A 20,370-nucleotide genomic window follows, 5' to 3' on the forward strand; every position below is an offset into this window, starting at 1 on the left:
TGAAAATGTGCTTATGATGTAGAAAGTTACCCATCACCAAGTTAAATGAAATTGTGCTTATTATGTAGAAAGTTACCCATCACCAAGTTGCGCGCCCCTTTAATAATTAAACGAGCTCAGCTCAGCTGGCTGTCCTTTCTATAAATAGCCAATTATCACGTGCAGTAGTACTTAGACTAATAGTCTGGTTCCACCTTTTGTCTCATTGTTGTGGTGGGGTACGTCATAAGGAGAGGATGGGAACAAACAGCCTGTCAAATATGTTTTTCTGTTGCGCGGGCCAAGCAAGCACAATGGAAACGAAACTGAACGTGTGAATGTTGAATTTGGACAGCAAACGGGGAAGTGTTGACTTTATTTGGTTGATATATGACCCTCGTCATGTGCCTAGCTAACAAAGCATGATCTTCGTGATTTCTCGGGGTGTAATAGGGAAGTTGTCATTGCGTAAACTGATATTGCAATAAAATATTCTTTCCGTATTTTTCTCTGGCTGCGCGGATTCCGTAAGAAGTTCAAGTTTTCTCTGCATTTTCGCTGATTTCAGAGGTAAGTCCTTTGCTTTGTGGAAAGAATGTTGCATCTCACTATTATCTCACTAAAGGTCAGTCATTGCCAAAATGTTGAAAAGACATGAATCTGTGACTGAAAACATTTCCAATTTTGTTTAATTGTTTCTTGACTGGCGTCAGGATGCTACATTCTTTCCCCTACTGAGTAGCCTACATTATTTCCCTCTATTCCTTGCTAATGAAATGTTAATCATGGAGAAATAAAAGATATCTTCGATCGTCCATAATCTGCGCAGGTAACCCTTTGCGACGCTGCTGAAACAATACTGCCTTATTCATTCATTACATTTGTAATATATTTTGCGAATTTATTGTTAATAGACCTATATTGCATTTTTATTGTTTCCAACAAAATTGTAGCTGTGTAGAAACGATTACAGTTCCTTTGGATGGACACAATTTTGTATCTGGAAAAGAGTCAAGAAAATGGAAAGTCCATCTGCCATATCTCGTAAAATCTGCCATTTTGCGGGGGGGAAAGGGGAAGCAAAAAAATTGCACTTGGCCTTATTGTACTTTTATTTTATTCTGCTGGAATCCTTGACCTTTCTCCACCTATCAGTACTAGTCCGTAATTATTAAAAGGAAGATTTTGTTTACTTATTATTTATGTGTTTATTTGTTTTTGTATATCAAAGGTTGTAGCCCGTGAGTGTCCATCATGGCAGGCACTCCGATCATGAAGGAGATTGTTGGCTTGATGGCTATGACTTTGGTGATCATGGTGGGAACCAGTGATGCAGCAGTGACTTGTATGGATGCCAGTGGGAAACCAGTCGATTGGTACGTCACACATCGAGCACAGTTATCCGTTGGCTGAAAATGTTTTCTACACCTTTTTTATTTTGTTTGCTCACTCACGATTCTGTCAACCCTCTTCCCTGTACCCCCGACCCCAACTACAACTCAACTTCCATATATCTTCTCATACCTTGCTCTTTCTGACTAATTGTATGAGTGTGAAAACGAAACTAAGTCGACCAAAAACAAATAATATTATAAAAACATTGAACTACCCTGGCTCTTTCCACTGTATGCATGAGGAAACAACACAAACTTGACAGAAGATCATGTGCAAAATTGTGCCCGGATCTCAGACAGAAAAGATTTAACACAAACTGTGTTGCTTTTCAGGTTGTATCAAAATAAAATAAGCCAAAAACAATGCAGTTAGTAAGTTAAAATTACACTGTTAGTGTACATGTATCATAGGAGTCAGGTTGGCGTAACGGTTCTTACCTCGCCTTCCACCGCTGTGACCTGGGTTCGATTCCTACCCCGGCCACATCGTGTGGATTGGGTTTTCAGTCCCTACCTGATTCCGTGGGTTTTCCCCAGTATATTCTTCTGGGGTTTTCTTCCCACCTTTAAAACTCGGGGGTGTGAAATCTCAGCTTTAAAGCTGATTTCAGTTTTTGTTTATTTGGGGTTTCAGCTTTTTTTCCCCCTCACTTGCTGTGTACAAAAGTATAGGAGATTTCCAAAGTTCAGCTTTTTTACACCTTTTTCAGGTGTTTTCAGCTCTTTTTATCAGTGGTCACTCACACCCCTGAAAACCGTAATTTCTTGTCATTGTCTTCTCTCTACATGTTTCTTCAGGCTTGCAAGCTACAGTGCCAAGGGCACTTTTGAGGAATCCTTGGTTTCATTACCAGAAATGATTAATGATAATGAAAGTAATAATAGTAATAACAGGAAATGGGTCATAAGGGAGACTTTCCCATAGACTTGTGACTTGATTTTTTTCCAACTTAAATGTGCCCTTACCCAAATTTCCCTTGTCTTTTTTCCACCAATTTCAGTATTTTTACTAATTAGACCACAAGCAACAAATATAACCTAATTGCGACAATAAAATTTTGCCTTTAAAGGGGGGCTGTGCCATTAGGGAGACAGTTATGTGACAGTTATTATAGAAAAAATAACAATAAGGTGTCCCCCTAATGGTACATTTAGTGATATAACCACACTGACAATGTTAAAGTTCATAATTGTAATACATGTATATCAATCCATAATTTTTTGAAACACGCTGGGAATTGTTCTGGTTAAATAAATCACATTATATGCGCACACCATTTTTTTTTTTAGAGTGTCTCACAAGATTCAATCATTCTATAAATTCCTGTTTTCCAGGTTTATTGTGTACAAACTTCCCAAGGATTACAGCAGTCACGAGCCACAGGTCAAAGAGGGCTACGGTCAGATGTACATGGACGTCCACAACCCCGTCCTAAATCTATCCCCGGTGTGGCTGAACGCTACCAATCACGCTATTGCGTACACGCTGCAACAAATCTACCAGAATCATGGAAGCCAGGTGAGTTAATATATGTAAGGCAAAAAAATAAAAATATTCGGTCTCTGGTCAGACCAAAGTTCCGGAATTGACGCGGCCACGCGGCTTTTTTTGGGGGGGGGGTTTTTGTTGTTTTTTTTTGTTTTTTCTTCAAGCTTGGATTGTACAGACAAGGTGGGTACTCTTTTGCTTTTTTGGTGTCCTCATGTACATTGGTGTCCTCCATAATTTGCCTTGGTGCTTTCGATCATTTGCCTTGGTGCAATTTCCCATTCCTTGGTGCTCTTTGGTAAAAAAAAATTGAGGAGGTGCGGAAATAGAGGGTGCTGTTGGAGCTGCCGCGTAACATTTTGGGGAAAAAAAAGATCGACGTGCATGATTAAAATCGACGCACGCGCTGACCAGAGACCGACTTATTTTTTTTTGGCCTAATCCCTCAAAAATATCTCATCTACAACCCTAAATCCCTAGCGTCTTTTGCTAGGAACTGAACCAATTCCATCAAAATCCATCAATCACTGTGCGTCTTATACAAAACTGTACATGACATAATGGAATCCACCACTGACACACTGGTTGACATTCATGGACTTGCTACACATGGCTTTTGTCACAATGGCAGTACAGGAAGCTAGGCAAAATCAATCGAATACCCCTAGCACTGCTTCAGGCCATTAGGCCCAAGTCCATCATACTCCATCAATATTTAGTCACGCCAGGCCTTCTGGACCACGTCCCCCAAAGTCCACCAAAATGGGGGGATGGATTTTGATGGAGTTGGGTTGGTTAGGGTTAAACCAAAAATTGTTGCGTCGGCATTGTGATACTGAAAAATCCATCTGTTGTTTTTGGAAGGATTTGGAAGGAATCCTCATGGTTACAAGATACTTTCTTAATCGTGTCAACTCAGGTATAAAAAGCCTTTAAAAAAATACAACAAAATTTACAAGGAATTCAACAATTTAAAGCTCAAAATCTCAATTATTTTGTCTGAGGGACTCCAAGGAAAGAGGGGCCCCTAACTTCACAATCACCATAAACATGATGTGTGGCCATCCGTTACGCGTGTGGTTCTGAGAAATTCAATTACATCACTGATTGATTGATTGGTTTTGTTGATCAAACGACTGCCGTTTAGAAGTTGTGGAGGGAGCTTGCGAGTTCCCTTGTCCGTAATTGATGATCAATGAAGCGTACAGGGTCAGATCCTGCATTCTGTGCTACGTTTTGGTTGAAGCGTGTCTTGTGTTCCCTGAAGCATATCACTTGAGTAGAGATGACACTAAACAGGGTGGTCAACCAAAAAAACGGAACAGCATACTTCCACTACCTTGAGACTCAAACCACCTGTACCAATTAGCCACTGTACTAACGATGAGGGGGGGGTGGGGGGCGCTGGTACCATGTTTCAATAGGGGGTGCTGTTCAAATTCGACGATTATTAACACTAGATTACAGAATGGTGTACCGTATTTTGAACAGGCAGACATTATACCAGTATTATTTTTTTGGGGGGTGTCACAGCCGGGGGGGGGGGGGGGGGGGGGGGGGGCATTTTTTAGGAATTTGTATGAATTTTTTTTTTTTTGACGGAGCTGGGGGGGGGGGGTGTGTATTTTTTGACCCCCAAAACCACCCCTCTGGATCCGCGCATGATTATTTAAATAATTTGATAACAAAGACCTTCCTCCTATATGGCTGAGATACCAGCAACGTGCCTAGGTCTATAGCAGTGAGAATGCAGGACCAGATAGACTGCCAAGACTACGCGTGTGGAATGAAGGTTTATAAAAATAGGAAAATCTGCAAATGTTCCATGAATGACAAATAAAGAATTTGGAAGATTTTTGGGGTTTTATCAAAACATGATACAGAAAAACCTTTTCTTGTGCTCCCTGCCCTCTTAAAAAAAATCACTTAGCAAAAAAGTAATCCCTCTTTCAGATTGTAATGTTATTACCATCATAACACTGTTTTTATTTTTACTGCCAGGGGCGTTGTGTTATTATTCCTATGACGTCACAGTCTGAAAAATGTGTTTTTTGGTTGGGGGGGGGGGGGTTGTGTTGTTTTGGGGGTTTGGGTGGTTTTTTGGGGTATGGGAGGGGGCTATGAGCACATGGAAAGATCTATCTGTCTTAGGTTTTGATATTTTACAAAGACACACAAATTCTCCAAACTTTTTCATATCTTACATATTCATCATTGTTTCAGACCTATTTGAAGTATTTTCATATGTTGTAAGCAGTTGTAAACTTTTACAAAAGGCCTGGGAAAATTAACAGATTTCCAAACCATTTCTTAGCTTTTTAAACCATTTATTTACATTGTTTAAAGGAAACATGCAGTGGAAATTCAGCTCATCTTGTTTTTATGCACAAGATGATTACTACATGTATGTGTTGCAACAATACATACAAGATCTTAATACTTGTTTTCATTGGAAGTGACAAGAAAGTGGTAATTTTTTATATAGCAGATCCTTTCATCAATACATGTAAGAGGGTGCCATTTTGCTTTTGTCACACAAGGTACTCCTTGTCAAAAGTGCATATGAAGTGAACGTACACAAATGTAGTCCTTCAAAATTACCCACAAAAAGTTTTGAAACAATATTGGCCACTACTTTTTTCCAAACAAGCTATTTAACATGATTAACAAGTAAAAACTTGAACTTGCTCAAGGACAATGAAGAAAAGTTTAATATATATCTGTACACAAAGCTACAATTTCGTAACGCGAGTAACCAATTTTGTGCGTCTTGTTTATCATACATTTTTCTGGATGTCATCTTTGGTGCTTAGGTAGGTCTAGGTCTACTCTATCTACCATGGGGATTAAGTCTTTCAGTGCCAAACTCGTACATGTACGAGGTATATTTGTTAGTACAAAAGCGCCAACCTCGTACATGTACGAGGTAATGTTCGTAAATGTTCGTACTTAAAATTGCCAAACCTCGTACATGTACGAGGTAGAGTAAATATGTTATCAAAAGGGGGCGCTCTCGCTCTTTCTAATGGTACCATTTTCAATGCATGTACGACCTGTATTTATTTTTTCATTCGAGTTCTTGCGAGAGGGCGCAGCAATAAATCTTGTATTTTCTGCAAAAAGTGTGGAATTCCCCTGTGTTCAGGCCAGTGTTTCAGGGTGTATCACTATGTTTGTGACTACTTTTGACTTTCCAATATATCAAGGATATACCAGAGAGCAACAACAACAAATTAAGTGAGTAAAACTTATTTACTTTTTTTTTACAGAATTTCAAACAATTAACAAAAACGCTCGAAGTTGGGCACTTTAGGGTTAAACTTTTCAAATTTTGCGGGCACTGAAAGAGTTAACAGCTATTAAACCTTTTCAGTAAGGTAATTACAGCCCAAGGAAACTCAAAAGTACATCAAAAATGTAACATGAGTAACCGTGGAATTGCCCTTTGCATGTTTCTTTGAACTAGTAACAAATGCATCAGGTGTCGTTGAACTGGAAAAGTACTCTGAGCAACAAGACATCAATTTTGTTTTACCTGACCTTATTTATTTTGAGTTCATTAAACAGATTCAAATGTTGATAAATCCTAATGACAATTTGCTCTTTGTGTAATGAGCAGCTCATGATCGTTAGGGTAATACACAAAGTTGAATTGATCAAAATAAGAATATATGTTTAATACAAAAAAAAAATACTTATCAAGTTTGCTTTAGTAATGGAGCACTTGCCCGTAATTGATTACATTTTCCTGTCGCTGAAGTTAATGTCCCAACTCAATTTCGACATTGAATGAAATTGATGATAAGGCACAAAAAAAAAATAAGTCGGTCTCTGGTCAGCGCGCGCGTCGATTTTAATCATGCGCGTCAATCCTTTTTTTTTCAAAAATGTTCCGCCGTATCTCCAACAGCGCCCTCTATTGCCGCACCTCATCAATTTTTTTTTACCAAAGAGCACCAAGGAATGGGAAATTGCGCCAAGGCAAATGATCGAGAGCACCAAGGCAAATTATGGAGGACACCAAGGTACATGAGGACACCAAAAAAGCAAAATAGTACCCCACCTTGTCTGTACAATCCAAGCTTGAAGAAATAAAAAAAAAAAGCCGCGTCGCCGCGTCAATTCCGGAACTTTGGTCTGACCAGAGACCGAAAAAAAATTTTTTTGGCCTAACCGCTCTGTTGTTGCTCTTTGTAATAACATACAATGTACATTTACATGTATAATATGGTGGCATGGGTGGCTAGTGCGTTAAGTGCTCCCTCTCACCATAATGGCCCTGGTTCGACCCCCAGCTAGGACCTTATGTGAGTAGAGTTGTGCGATGGTTCTCTCCTGTGCCACAAGGGTTTTTCTCCGGGCTCTCCGGATTTCCTCCCTCCGAAAAAAAATCAAACACTGTTGATCTGTGGCTGTGCTCCGTGGTCATATAGTCCATGGCTGACTCCCAAAGGCGCCTTTACATGCCTACAGCTCGACCACGTCCTTCGCAGTTCAGCTTCTCAGCTGCGAGTAAGGATGATTAGCCTCCCAAATTAGTATTATAGTGGACATTAGTAGTTGTACAAAACACAAGAAACAATCCTTTCGAAGTAGTACAGTTTCCACTTTGCAGTTTACACCTTTTGCACTTTTTAAAAATTTTGATCGCAATCTTTTGATTTTGTGGTCATTATTTTTCATGTGTATCATAATGGAAGCGGAAAGGCTATGTTGATTGAATCGTATAAATTTGATTTGGTCTACAAAATACAATGTGCTTCCTTTTAGGCAGTTGTTCCAGACAAGTGGACTCGATGTACAATTTTTGAAACCTTGGAATAGATGAAATATAATATTGGAAATAAAATAATTAAAATGTTACAATACAATTACAATACTACTCTCCGTACATACATGTACAGAATATTTTTTTTAAGCCTAAATTATGGTAAAATAAGACACGGAGAACTTATTTACATGTTTATATTTTTTTAGTAAGCAGGAGGTCGTGGGTTCGAGTCCCACCAGAGTCAGCTTGTGAATTTTTTCTCGCAAGCCCTTGGACAACACCGAGTACACGGTGTTTATAAGAAATACATCGGTGAAGGGCAAAACCACATATACAATTCGGGCGATTCACAATGCAGTGCGCGCCACCAAGAGTTTGCCTTACTTTTCAAGTTTACGGTCGACAAAATATGGCCTATTGCATGAGTGTTAGTAGACACTTGAGCTAATTTGTTTTAGATTGGGGCATAGTGTTCTGCTGCCTTACCAAAAAACCACGATATTGATAACAAGAAAAGAAAAGGGCAAACATATACTCGAATCATACGCTTATGAAACTACTGACCAGAAAAACGAACAAGTTAAAATGTCCCGCGCTGCGAATTTGTCGACCATTTCCCACAATGCACTGGAAAAAAATGAACTCCCCTTGGCAAACTATTGGTGGCGCTCTGCATTGTGAATCGCCTGAATTGAAATCTTACCCTGTCACTCCAAAGAAACAAAAGAACTAATTGAAACATTTGAAAGTAACCCTGCCAGGTATCTGTGCAAATTTGCCTCTAATGATGCAGTGGAATACTTTCTTGAATTCGGGATGTTTTGCAGCATAGAGCATGGGGTTGATACAACTATTGCCCAGCGCCAACACACCGGCGACAAGGGTGAATGCTAGAGACCTTTTGAACACAAAGAGAAAAATGTAAGGTGTAAAACACACCACAAAGGAACAAACCACACAGAATAGGTTCATGGTCACTTTGATTTGATGCTGGTTCTGATTGGGTCGGTGTCCCGCAGGCCGGTGTCCTGCCCACCGATGCTGAGCTTCCATCACAGTGGCCACTCTGATGGCTCCACCTAAGTGTTGGACTCTCCTGGTGTGGGTACGAATGCGATAGAACAGCCTGCCGTAACAAAAGCAAATCAGGACAAACTGAACCGGAAGGAAAGCCCCAACCACAACAGGTTTGATTTTCGCATCGGAAGTTTTGGCATCGACCCAACTGCAGTATGAAAACATGGATTCGCGGTCAAGTTTGACATTGCCAACAACTTGCTGGACGACCATTGCACAGGCGGGTATCAACCAGGTCAGGATGATTGCCAGACTAGTTCGTCGGCGGTTGAACAACTTTAGATATGTCGCTTTACGACAGGACACGATGAGATAGCGATTAATGGCAATGCAGGCCAGATTGTTGATGCTGCACCCAGTGCTTAGAATCTGTAAGACAGCTGTGAGCGAACACATGATATCTGGCATTGAATTATCGACAGCGAGAAGTGCCGTGGCTTGCCCAGGCAAGACAAAACCGCAAACCAGTAGATCGGCGATGCTCAAATTGAACACAAACATGTTTGTTGGGTTCCTGAGCTTTCTGGACAAAGTCACGGCAGCTATGACCAAACAGTTACCAAACACTCCAAGTATGGCCATAACGGCAATCAGCGCAACAATCCCTTGACGCCGTGAGTAGGAGCTGAACATGGACTGACAACATGTCTCGTTGTCTTGCTCATCCATTGTTGATCAGTTCAAACCACTTGATAAGTTCACAGGCACTTTCACACAAGCTGGTTTCATGTATCTGTTCCAACAATGACATGGGCGGCTCTGGGCAGATTACATGAAGCACACAGAGTATGATTGCCAAGCTCCATTCATTGTTTGAATGAGGATGAAATAACAGTTGTCTGCAATGGTATTCATGTAAACTCAGGATGGTGCTTGGTACGAGAATTGACCGTCTCTTGAAGATGCAGTGAGGAGCAAAAAGTCTTCCCTGTAGTGCGAGTCTCACAATTGTGGCTACAATTGAAGTCAGATCATAGCTGTGACACATTGCTCAAACGGTCCTCATGGCAAGCACTTGCTGATCAGTAATTCCAAAAGATACAAAAGTTTACTTTCAAGGTAGCCGTAACGTCATTACATCTTTACACCTAATTTCAACCATCATTCGTGAATCACCACTGACAGATTAAGTATGTCCCTTGAAACCACTAAAAGCATAAGTATTAAGAAAAGAAAAAAAAACACGGAGGCACGACTGCATCCATTTATTAGCTTTAATCAAGTGAGTGGATGGGCAAATCTCAAACAAAGTAGTCACATCCGTTGTGGGATGTTTGTTCCTCTGGGGCATTCTGAACCACTGAGTAAGAGGCTTAATCAAGTCATAAGAATATGATGCTGGTATATGATGTTTTCAAAATGCTGGTGAGTTTTTGGCAAACATAAAGATGTGCTGTCCGTAAATTTTAATTTTTTTTCAATATCATAGTTATTCACTTTTGATTGAGACAGAACCAACAAAATAAACCCACATTTAGTTATGGAATACTTAAATACTTCACAACTTCCAAATTATTATTTTTGGCCCAACTTGTTGAATCTGCTTGTTTGCCAACGCGACCAAAAATGAAATCTTTTTTTTTTTAGAGCGTTGCAGTTCCCCAAAATAGGGAAAACATTTATTAAAACATCCATCTATAGCTTGTTAAGCACCCTTCTTTTAATAGATTGTGAGGACTTTTGTTGCTTCAACGAAAAAAATGCACAAATGACAAATGATGTACTCTACCTTTAATCTAATGAACACTTTAACACGTACAGGTAATTTTCTATGTTCTCAATTTTTTGCAAAACAGTCGGTCTTACGAGATGTCTCTGAATCTCCTGGTCACTATACAACGGAAAACTGTCTTAAACTGTGGATGCTTGATGGCATATATGATGGGATTAATGCAGCTATTCATCATGAGAATAGTTGCGGCAAAAGGGAAAACTTGACGACTGTTGGGTAAAAGAAGAGTCAAAGTGTAAGGCAGGACGCACAGCACGAAGGCGCAAACCACTACAAACAGATTCTTTGTGACCTGAATGTTAAGCTTGTTTCGTTTCTTCCTCTCCGGAGCTACGTAGTCGTGGTTATTCCTATTGTTAGTCAGACCCGAGTTTGAGACACTCTCCGATATGGTAAGCCTCCCTGACGGAACATTCAGTGTTTGTCCTACCGCCTTGGTGTGCTTACGAATGTGGAGGAAAACTTTCATGTAATGCAAGATGATAGTCGTCAGTTGGATGGGACAGAAAATAGCGAAGAGGACGAAGACGTATCTTGGAGAGGATTCGGCCAGAACCCAAGTGCAAGAGGAATACTTGGGTTCGAAGCCCAGTTGAATGAAACCAGTGATTGCTGGAATGCCGGTAGTGCAGAGTGGAATCATCCATACGATGAGAATTGCTAACGTGGTCCGCCGAGAGCTGTAAAGCCTCCTGTATGTCTCTCGTTTCTTAGTGATCAGGACGTAGCGGTTGACTGCGATACAGGCCAAGCTATTAATGCTACACCCAAGGCAGGTTAGAAAGACGAATGCAGTTAGGGAGCAAAGGACTGTGGGTAACGGCCAGGTGTGCTCGTTCAAGATCGCCACCGCCGAGAAAGGCAGAAAAAGACTCGTCAGTAAGTCAGCAACGCTGAGACTGAAGACGAAGCAGTTTGTCACGCGACGGAGTTTACGAGATAACAAGACGGCGGCGATGACGAGAACATTGCCCACAACTCCGAGGAATGAAATGACGACCAGAATCGCTGCTAAGACTTGGCGTTGGGTGTAACTGAAGTAGGCGCAGAACGTGCATCTTGGTGTCTCTTCATTTAATAGAGTGTCGGTGACATTTGGTGGATAATCGGCCATCTTCCAGAATGATCCAACAATTTTGAACTTTAAAAAAAAAACGTTACATCAATGACTTTGTCACGCCAATCCACAGAGCTGCTTTTCTGAACTTGTTGGAAGTTTCAGCTCATCACTATGTTGTATCCTTCATCAAGAGTGCATTACCATGCAAAAGTTTGTTGTTGTGGTTGCTTAGTACTGAAGGCACAACACTTATCTTACTGCCTCCTGACTTTTCAAAATGTCAGAGGACTTATTATTCATAAATCTTCAAGACACGAATTGCGAAGAATCGAGCAATCGCAGCGGATGCTTTTAAGACTCTGACAGTGTCAGCTCTAACCAATAGGCAGTGAGTTTGTCATCTGTATTGTCTCAAAAACCTGCAGTACCTCCTGTTGTTTCGCTAAAGAACAAAATGTGTTACCATGGCAACCCGCATCCTTGGGGTCCTCATTAGGTGGAGTCACTAACCACATGAGGCAATTCATCAAGCATGATGAGTCGTCAACATCTTGTCCTCAGGGCAACTTGATTGCTCCCAGGACAAACAATCAATCTTTGAAGCGGTCATATTGATTCGACTTGCTATGATTTTGTTTGTTTTGTCATATTAAGGATGGCCTTTGCCGCCCACTTTTCATCAGAAAACTGAAAGGGCTTGCAATTGTGATCAATGCCTGCCTGGACATGTTCGCTGGCACTTATTTTGTTGGTTAATTTTTTTTTTTTAGGTGTTTGTATGGTCTCTCTTAGGTCTTGCTTGAATTGGTTGGGAGAAGAATACAAGCTTTCTCTTTTCCAAATTGATTTATTTGACAATGTCATATTAATTAATCATCAACAATGTTCTTATCAATCATATCAGTATTGGTTACATCAGAAGATCTCCTCCCAATTTGTTTATGATAGAGGAATCACACTTATACCAAACTTCACATTAATCATAATAAATTATATTTTCTGTTTTAGCCTCTGAAGAAGAACTTGCTAAGTTCGCAACGTCAGGCCACATTAATTTTAAGATTTAAATTATATTTTTGTCTGTATTCGAAATTTGTAATTTTGTTTACCATAAATGTTGTCAACAGTGAAAATAGTTTGCCGTGAACTTTACTGCGTTCTATGAGAAATTCTCTGACTTTCAAATTTTTTTTTTTTTAAATGTCCGAAACGTGATGTTCACATGGATTCCTCCCCAGAAGAAGAAAATAAGCTTTTCTTTTTTTTCTTCTTTTTTTCATTTGTTTCAGGATGTAGCTTACTTGATGTACAATGATGAAAAGCCGGATAGCAAAGAAAAAACAGAATACTATGGACATACAAAGGGTAATTATAATTTCGGGAAATGGTTGTGCACAAAATTGTTCCAACTTTAATTATTATTATTATTATCATTATTAATCATTTCTGGTAATGAAACCAAGGATTCCTCAAAAGCGCCCTAGGCACTGTAGCTCGCAAGCCTGAAGAAACCTGTGGAGAGAAGACAATGAGAAGAAATGACAGTTTTAGAGGTGGGAGGAAAAGCCCAGAAGAATATTCTGGGGGAAACCCACGGAATCAGGTAGGGACTGAAAACCCAATCCACATATTGGCCCAGGCGGGATTCAAACCCGGGTCACAGCGGTGGAAGGCGAAGAAAGTACCGCTACGTCAGCCTGACTCATGACCCCTTACCCCAATGTCCCCTTATCCTACCCCAACAAGTTTGGGTATCTTTACGTTTTGGACCACGGGCAATCGATCTAGCCTATTTGCGACGGTAAAATTTTGTCTCTAGACAGGAGTTGTGACATTAGGGAGACATTGAAATGTCTCCAATCTCTCCAATGTCCGGTGTGGTGTCTCCCTAAGGTATAATTAATGACACAACAAAAGGTCTCCTCACGGGCCCAGTAACAGGAATTGTCTCTGAGTCAGAAAAACATTTGGCCAAATTTTAAAAAGCAGTGAGTTTGGCTGTTTGGCATCATCTTACATTGAATTTTTTTTAATTTATTTTGTCTACGCGCATGGCTACGGTGAGGCACGCGCAGACCAGAAACCGGAGACTGTTTTTTTTTTGGCCTGATGAGAATCAAACGACCTACCTTAGCTACCTAACACACAAACATTCTTATACTGATATTTGAATGAAAAATTACAAAGGTCTAAGGTAACAGGGATTGGAAAATGTCACACTTTGGACCATAAATGTACAGAATGACCCATATACACTTTTATTTCATTGTTTACATTCCTTAACGTTTATGGTTGTTTTCCTCGCAATTTCTTTTCCTAATCTTATCAATCTTCCCGGGGTCATAATCTCCTGCACCCTCCAAGTGTTACACTGTATTAGAAAGCTCTTTGAATACAAATTATGATATCTTTTATTTTTAAAAGCCAAGAAAAGGGGAATCTTGGGTGGTCTGTCCGTGTGTTCCGTTTTGATTAGGTGAACTGTTTAGTGCTGTCATGTGAAAAGTCAGACTACAATCTCAACCAAACTTGGTGACAATAATCTTTGGGTAAGGGGACTTCAGATGACCTGACACATTTGAGGTCAAAGGTCATCTCTGGGTCAAGTGAGGTCATTGTTTTTGGTTTTGGAATCTGAAAAATGCTGTCATTTGAAAAGTCAGACTTCACTCTCAACCAAACTTGGTGACAATAATCTTTGGGTAGGAGGACGTAAGATGCCTTGAGACATTTGAGGTCAAAGGTCATCTAGGGGTCAAATGAGGTCATCGTTGATTTTGGTTTGGTCAACTGAAAAGTGTGCTTACTAACTGACTGTATAAATACTGCCAGCATGCCGGGGGGAATCGCGCAAGTTTAACTTGCAGTATTTTTTTCCTATTTTCCTATTTCCAGGTATTGAGAAGTCACATTCAAACTTGCTTGCTTTCGTGTTTTTTTCCACCAGGAGATGTTGCCTTTGATGGCACCAGCGGCTTTTGGCTGATTCACAGCACACCTCATTTCCCTAGCAACGCATCCATGTACTACAACTGGCCAAACTCTGCTAGGACGTATGGGCAGACGTTCCTGTGCGTTACCTACGGCTACGACCAGTTTGAAAAAATTGGTAAATTCCATGTGAATGGATGTTGCAACTGGAGGCCAATCACTCAAATCTTCAAGCAAACTTGAATCCTCGATCCTGATTGGTCGATCCATGGCAACAAAGGTGTGAAATTAGCACGGTCGATATCATACTCTGCGCATCACACTATTCCAAGATGCGCACGCGCGCGGATAACCGCTGACAAGTTTGTGTACCGCATGCGTTTTCCATCTATACTGTGCATCAAGTTTGCTTGAAGATAAATTCGCTATCCCACTCGCGTTCGTGGAACACAGAAAATGTAGTGCATGTTGCGTTCCACATAGCACCCGACCTTCGGCCTCGTGGTATGTGGGACACAGACGCACTACATTATCCCCACGAGTTGGATTTGACCCCAGATGTAGTGAAGTCCTGTTTGCAAGTGCTTGAGTTTGATGCACCATACTATAAAGCAGTGTACTGTGAAACAAACATTCTGAATGTTACAACTTCCAGGAATGTTGTTTGGTGAACATGTAACCTGGAAAAATGACACACTATGGGGAACTCGCAGAAACTAAAGACTCTACGGGGTTTTACTAATGAAACTAAACTAAACTCAGGATCTTTGAAGGGAAAAGTCGCGAGGAAATTGATTTAATAGAGACACAGACACAAATTCTAGATTTTGAACAAAAAAGACGAAAAGAATTTATTTACAAGAACTTCCAAAATGACCAGGTATAAACCAAAACCACGAAAATCAAGACCAAGAGCAAAGACTAAACCCTAAAACCAAGAAACTGAGACTTAAAACCTAAAACCTGAAACTTAAACCAATAAGTGGACCTTTCAAGACACTTCTGGAAGAAACTCAATAACTCAAGCAGAAAAAAAAACACTTACACAGGGCAAGGCGCACCCAAGAAAAATCAAGGGGGAAAGAGAGGAAATCAAAATGCACGGTCCCCTCTCTACTGCCACTGGTCTGCTACTGAGGGGTCTGTGGTCTTACAGGGTGGCAGGGCACATGGTCTTGGGACAGGGGGAACCAATGGCATGGGAGTAATTTACATACAATGTGAAGTTGTTACTGGGGAAAGCTAATCAGGGGTACACACTTCTATAGAAGAGAAGGGGGAAGCTAATAAAAATGCTAGATTTATTCAGGGGAGCTACTCCTGTACTAAAACACTACAAAAATACATTGAAAAATACAAGTTAAATTTGGCCCTGCCACAAACACAAACAAAATTCTGTAGCCCCTCCCCTTCTCTGTTGCATTAGACTTGTATTAGTCCTACATCATAAATTTCCTGTCTTCATACTTTCCAGGTCAGCAGTTGATGTACAATCACCCCTGGGTCTACGACTTCAACCTCCCCTCTCATCTTGTAAACCACAGCCCCAGCATTGCGTCCGCGGCTAACAGAAAGCACGTGACATCTCCACCGTGGAATCGGACTGCAGAACTGACGTCCAAGGGCGGGCAGAGTTTTATCAGTTTCGCCAAATTCAGCAAGTTTCAACAAGGTTGGTTTGTAAGAATTGAGGCTTTGCATGGTGGAGATACTAAATAATGAAAGGTTTGCGGAAACACCATGTGCGAATAATTTCTCAACTAAGAGAATGGTTCTGAAAAGAACCAGAGGTATAAACTCGACGTTCCGGTCAGTATGCTCTGACCGTCTTCAGGAGAGTGCCTAAACTCTAAGAAAGTGAATACTTAAGTAGCAAAAGGTGAAGTCAATGAAGTGTGAAGTTGCATCCTGTGAGGATGCCAAGTAGTCAGGATCCTAAAACAAGCCTTTTGCTACTTAAGTATTCACTTTCTTAGAGTTTAGGCACTCTCCTGAAGACGGTCAGAGCATACTGACCGGAACGTCGAGTTTATACCTCTGGTTCTTTTCAGAACCATTCTCTTAGTTGAGAAATTATTCGCACATGGTGTTTCCCGCAAACCTTTCATTATTAAGGTTGGTTTGGATGCTTGATTTCTCTCAGTCTGTCCAAGACTACATTTGGATTTATTCCTTGATTGCTTGCTAGCACGGTCCACCCACCACAGCAGTAGAGGGCGCTATCAATATGATGAATGAAATGCCGTCTTGGTGAATTGGCACGCAGATCAAAAAAATTCCAGGCTTACTTTAGAGCGTTTGAGGTATGCTTAGAATTTCTCAGGTCCGGGCGCAAGCTTATGGTTCTGCTTACTGTTGGTGAAAAATCCCTGTTTCCTGTAGCAGAAAATTCTGCGCTTACGGTAAGCGCATTTCACTGGTTAGCGGGGAATTTTGGCTATATGCGTGCGCATGCTTACATCCCGTAACTAAGGATTCCCAGCTTGGGATTTTTCAGACTTCTGTCTGAAATCCGACTTTTTGTATCTGACAGAAAGACAATATCAGTGTAGAAAGATATGCATCTTTCAGACATTTCATCAATTTTCAGACTTTTTTTTTTTAAATTGACAAGCTCATTCCTGGGATTCTGTGCTGACAGGGTTAGCGCAGAATTTGTCTGCTAGAGCGCGGTTAGCACAGAATGGTGGTCGTAAGCGCGGAATGCTGTGGTTAGCAGACCCACGAAATTGGGCCCTGGTGCCAACTAAGTACCACTAAAGCGCCCTCTATAATGCCAGAGTGGTTTGGCCCCGTTTACTGGCAGATCGATTGCATTAACTCTAAAAGCGCCGGGGTATTTTGACCATCTAATAGTCGGAAGGGGGGGGGGGCCCTAAGATCTCAGCTTGGAATTTTTCAGACTTTTAAACACACGCACCCTTTTGAAGTTCTGTCCACGGATCACAAGAGGTGTTCTTTCAGGAAAACGAAAACAAATCACATAAGAATGTGCTTGAATTGTATTTGTTTTGCTGAAAGAACGCACACCATTTCTGTGATCTGTTTTTACTGAAGTTCTGCATGTAGCACTTTCAAAATCTAGCATATGAAAGCCCAATTCATAAGCTTTCTTTTAGTACAAGAGTCATTTAAATCATTCGTGTACTCTTCAAGTTACGGAATTTTAAACACAACCACCGTTTTAAAGTTCTGTCCACGGATCACAAGAGGTGTTCTTTCAGGAAAATGAAAACAAATCACATAGGGATGTGTGTGAATTGTACATGTATTTCTTTTGCTGGACAGAACTTTAAAACGGTGGTGGTGTTTAAAGTTCCGTAACTTAAAAAGTACATGAGTGATTTGAATGATTCTTGTACTAAAAGAAAGCTTTTGAATTGGGCTTTCATATCCTAGATTTTAAAAGTGCTACGTGCAGAACTTCCCTAAATCAATAGTCCCGACATTTGGGTTTCGCTTTTTTTGACTCGCCCTGTATTGAGTCCATTGCTGGCCTCACTTCATATGAACACTTGTCAGAAATGGAGCTATGGTTACATCTGTTGTCAGCATGTGTCCACGTTCTTGTAATTGTCTAAGACCTAAACAAAAGCTCTTTTGACAAGAGATTAGGACCTGACGTAAGTCTATCATTGCTGCTTATGTACCCTCTCTGTTAGAGAAATATCCACAATGCATTCCTAGAGGGCATCTGCATGCAAAAAGCCATGAATCGTTGAATTTCAATAAACAGTTCCAATTTTTTGTTTAAATTCAGATCTCTACGCGGCTTGGCTCGCTCCGTACTTCAACAGCAGCCTGTATGTAGAGACATGGCAGAACGGCTGCGGAAAACTCAACTCGTCCTGTTACCAGGACCAGAAGGTCAACAACATTCTCCGCTTGAATCTGGCCGGGGGAGAAGCCTTCAAAGAAACCCACGATCACTCCAAATGGGCGGTGACTACTAAGCCAGGTCTGGTTTGGACGTGCATCGGAGATATCAACCGTCAAGTGAGTATCATGTGATATGCTATTGCGCCCTCTATAGGTCAGGAACAGACAGTACGAGTGTCCGTTTTGATTGTGTTCTATGTCACTGTTAACTACTTGCAGCCAGGAGTAATTTTGGCCAAAAAACACCATTATTGAAAAAGCTAAGATGTATCTGCCAAATTTTTTAGTAAAGTCAAACACCACAAATATCGACACTCGAGTCATTTGTACAATACTTCTCACTGTAACTTTGTATTTTGCAACACTCTGAGGCCCCACCACGGAGCGATATTTGCTTCAATGTCAGGCCATGTACAGCGGCCAAATTTAAGTTCAAAACACGGTGTGTGCAATAACCACATGGAACCACTGACCTGTACATATGTCCACTACCGGAGACTCAGGAAAAGCTCGACGATTTAACCCATCACCCGCCCCAGCAAAAATATACATTGCCAGATCATGTGTACATGTCCTCGGGTAGAAACTGGTTAATCACATCAAGTCATTCTGCCTCTTGTTGACAATCATACTTTCTTTCCTCAGTGTCATCAGAAGCTCCGTGGTGGTGGCACAGTCTGTTTTCAGAATGCAGACGTCCACAGGTACTTCCTCAGCGCAGTGACCGAGGTACAGAAATGTCCTCAAGCAGAGACATCATGCTACTCTGAAGTCTTCGGTGATCTCTAAAGAAGGCGAAACACATCCTCGATCTTCCGTTGTCTTCAGGAGGAGACATAGTTTGAGATCTGATAAAAAACTCCGAGACGACTCGGTGGATAGAATGGCTCAATTTGGTATTGGGTTGAATAATTTACCACTTAAACTTTACATACACAGATTCCCTCCAGATCCAAAATATTTTGTTTTCGAAGTCCACACATTCCAAGTTCCTTTAACCAATTTTTCTAGTAAGGGAATTTAACATTTTAATAAGCCAGTTCCATATTTCAATGACCCGAGGTCATTTGGGATAACATCGCCGATGTTACGCGCATGCCCTTTCTGCTGGTAATTTACACGCAAGCGTCGTGCACCCGTGGTTCATGTGCCTTCGATTATCCCGAAACATTTGACCATCCCGAATGACCTATGACCTATATCATTGTACACATGCGTAGTTGAAATACTTGCACAAGGCTCTTGGATAAGAGGGTAACATATTTTAACGAAAATATTTTTTCTTACTCGGAACTTCATAATACTCCAGAGTTTTTGACGGAGTCTGGAAAAAGCAGTGTTTATACCCAGAGATGCCACTTTTCCGGTTTTAACCGGAATTCCGGTTTTTAAAAAAAATCTCACAAAATTCCGGTTTTTCCGGCCGTCAAATTAACCAGAAAAAGAGAAGAAAAACTGTGGAAATGCGTTGATTTTTACCTCGATTTAGTACATTTAGGCGCACGCATGGCACAACGTTGTTCGTTGAAGTAGTCTTAAAAACAGTCTTTGTGTATGTTGTTGCCGAGCCTGCATGCGATACAAACGGCCAACGTACTTAATTGCACACAGTATACAACGGCGCCTCGCGCGTGCTTCACCGCGTGCGGGCGTGTTGTGTGCTAAGCACACGTAGCATTCAGCCTGGAAATCAAGTCTATCATTTCAGCTATCGGTGGTTTCCGATCGCAGTGATATATGTGAATACAAAAAATGCGGGTACCAACCATGTTTTCGTTGAGCGCATCGCGTAGTGCAAGGATCATGTACACCGACAGCAGTGTTGTGGAATGGGGTTCTGTGGAATCATGCATGTTTCGTGTCGAATATTACGTTGGAAATTCGGGTAGGCAGAATAAATATTAGGATGGAAAAAGTCAAAGTGATTGAACGAACCGACAGCTTTCAAGGCCATAGAAGCAAAATTAAAAAAATAAACAGAACTTGGCTTGGCTACAAGATAAAGATGACAGCGGGGACTTTGTGTCGGACACGGAGTGGCTTTTTCACACACACAAA

At 41.0% G+C, this 20,370-nt stretch overlaps 3 protein-coding genes across 3 annotated transcripts; 1 reads left to right on the forward strand and 2 right to left on the reverse strand.

Moving 5' to 3' along the window:
* Positions 1-227: 227 nt before the first annotated feature.
* Positions 228-19,102, forward strand: LOC119734277 (plancitoxin-1-like). The gene is made up of 8 exons (XM_038207679.1): positions 228-549; positions 1,211-1,355; positions 2,709-2,892; positions 12,792-12,867; positions 14,450-14,611; positions 15,908-16,105; positions 18,194-18,429; positions 18,958-19,102. Exons 2-8 carry the CDS (start codon positions 1,234-1,236, stop codon positions 19,099-19,101), a joined length of 1,122 nt encoding a protein of 373 aa, XP_038063607.1. The 5' UTR covers positions 228-549; positions 1,211-1,233; the 3' UTR covers position 19,102.
* On the reverse strand, positions 8,283-9,403 carry LOC119734279 (melatonin receptor type 1C-like). Its single transcript, XM_038207681.1, has one exon. It carries the CDS (start codon positions 9,377-9,379, stop codon positions 8,363-8,365), a length of 1,017 nt encoding a protein of 338 aa, XP_038063609.1. The 5' UTR covers positions 9,380-9,403; the 3' UTR covers positions 8,283-8,362.
* On the reverse strand, positions 10,492-12,172 carry LOC119734278 (5-hydroxytryptamine receptor-like). The gene has a single exon (XM_038207680.1). It carries the CDS (start codon positions 11,554-11,556, stop codon positions 10,513-10,515), a length of 1,044 nt encoding a protein of 347 aa, XP_038063608.1. The 5' UTR covers positions 11,557-12,172; the 3' UTR covers positions 10,492-10,512.
* Positions 19,103-20,370: the final 1,268 nt, after the last annotated feature.

The sequence above is a fragment of the Patiria miniata genome, unplaced genomic scaffold (genome assembly GCF_015706575.1).
Source record: "Patiria miniata isolate m_02_andy unplaced genomic scaffold, ASM1570657v1 HiC_scaffold_27, whole genome shotgun sequence".
Lineage (NCBI taxonomy): Eukaryota > Metazoa > Echinodermata > Asteroidea > Valvatida > Asterinidae > Patiria > Patiria miniata.